Below are 245 nucleotides of genomic sequence, written 5' to 3'. Positions count from 1 at the left end.
CCGGTATGATTCAACTTGTGCTTCCAGTCTTCTTCTGTTTTGTTGTTCAATCTCCAGTTTATGGTTTAGCATCATAAGCTCAGCTCTCAGAACTTCAAGCTGTGCATTGTGTTGAGATACTCTTTCTGTTATTGTCTTTTCTTTGCCAATTGCAATGTCCTCAAAATATTCTTTTCCCATTTCCAGGGTCTGATTTTTTACTGAGTCCATTTCCAGTCTTAGCTTGGCAATTTCATCCCACAACA

General features: G+C 38.8%; 1 protein-coding gene across 1 annotated transcript; it reads right to left on the bottom strand.

Annotated features, from left to right (window-relative positions):
- Window positions 1–6: 6 nt before the first annotated feature.
- Window positions 7–240, bottom strand: LOC106724971 (ankyrin repeat domain-containing protein 26; the record flags this gene model as incomplete). Its single annotated transcript, XM_014534463.1, has 1 exon — window positions 7–240. A coding segment is annotated over one exon (234 nt), but the record flags the coding sequence as incomplete, so codon positions are not given.
- Between the last annotated feature and the right edge of the window lie 5 nt (window positions 241–245).

The sequence above is a fragment of the Myotis brandtii genome, unplaced genomic scaffold (assembly GCF_000412655.1).
Source record: "Myotis brandtii unplaced genomic scaffold, ASM41265v1 C39889103, whole genome shotgun sequence".
Classification (NCBI taxonomy): Eukaryota; Metazoa; Chordata; class Mammalia; order Chiroptera; family Vespertilionidae; genus Myotis; species Myotis brandtii.
This window is presented reverse-complemented; position numbering and strand designations above follow the sequence as displayed.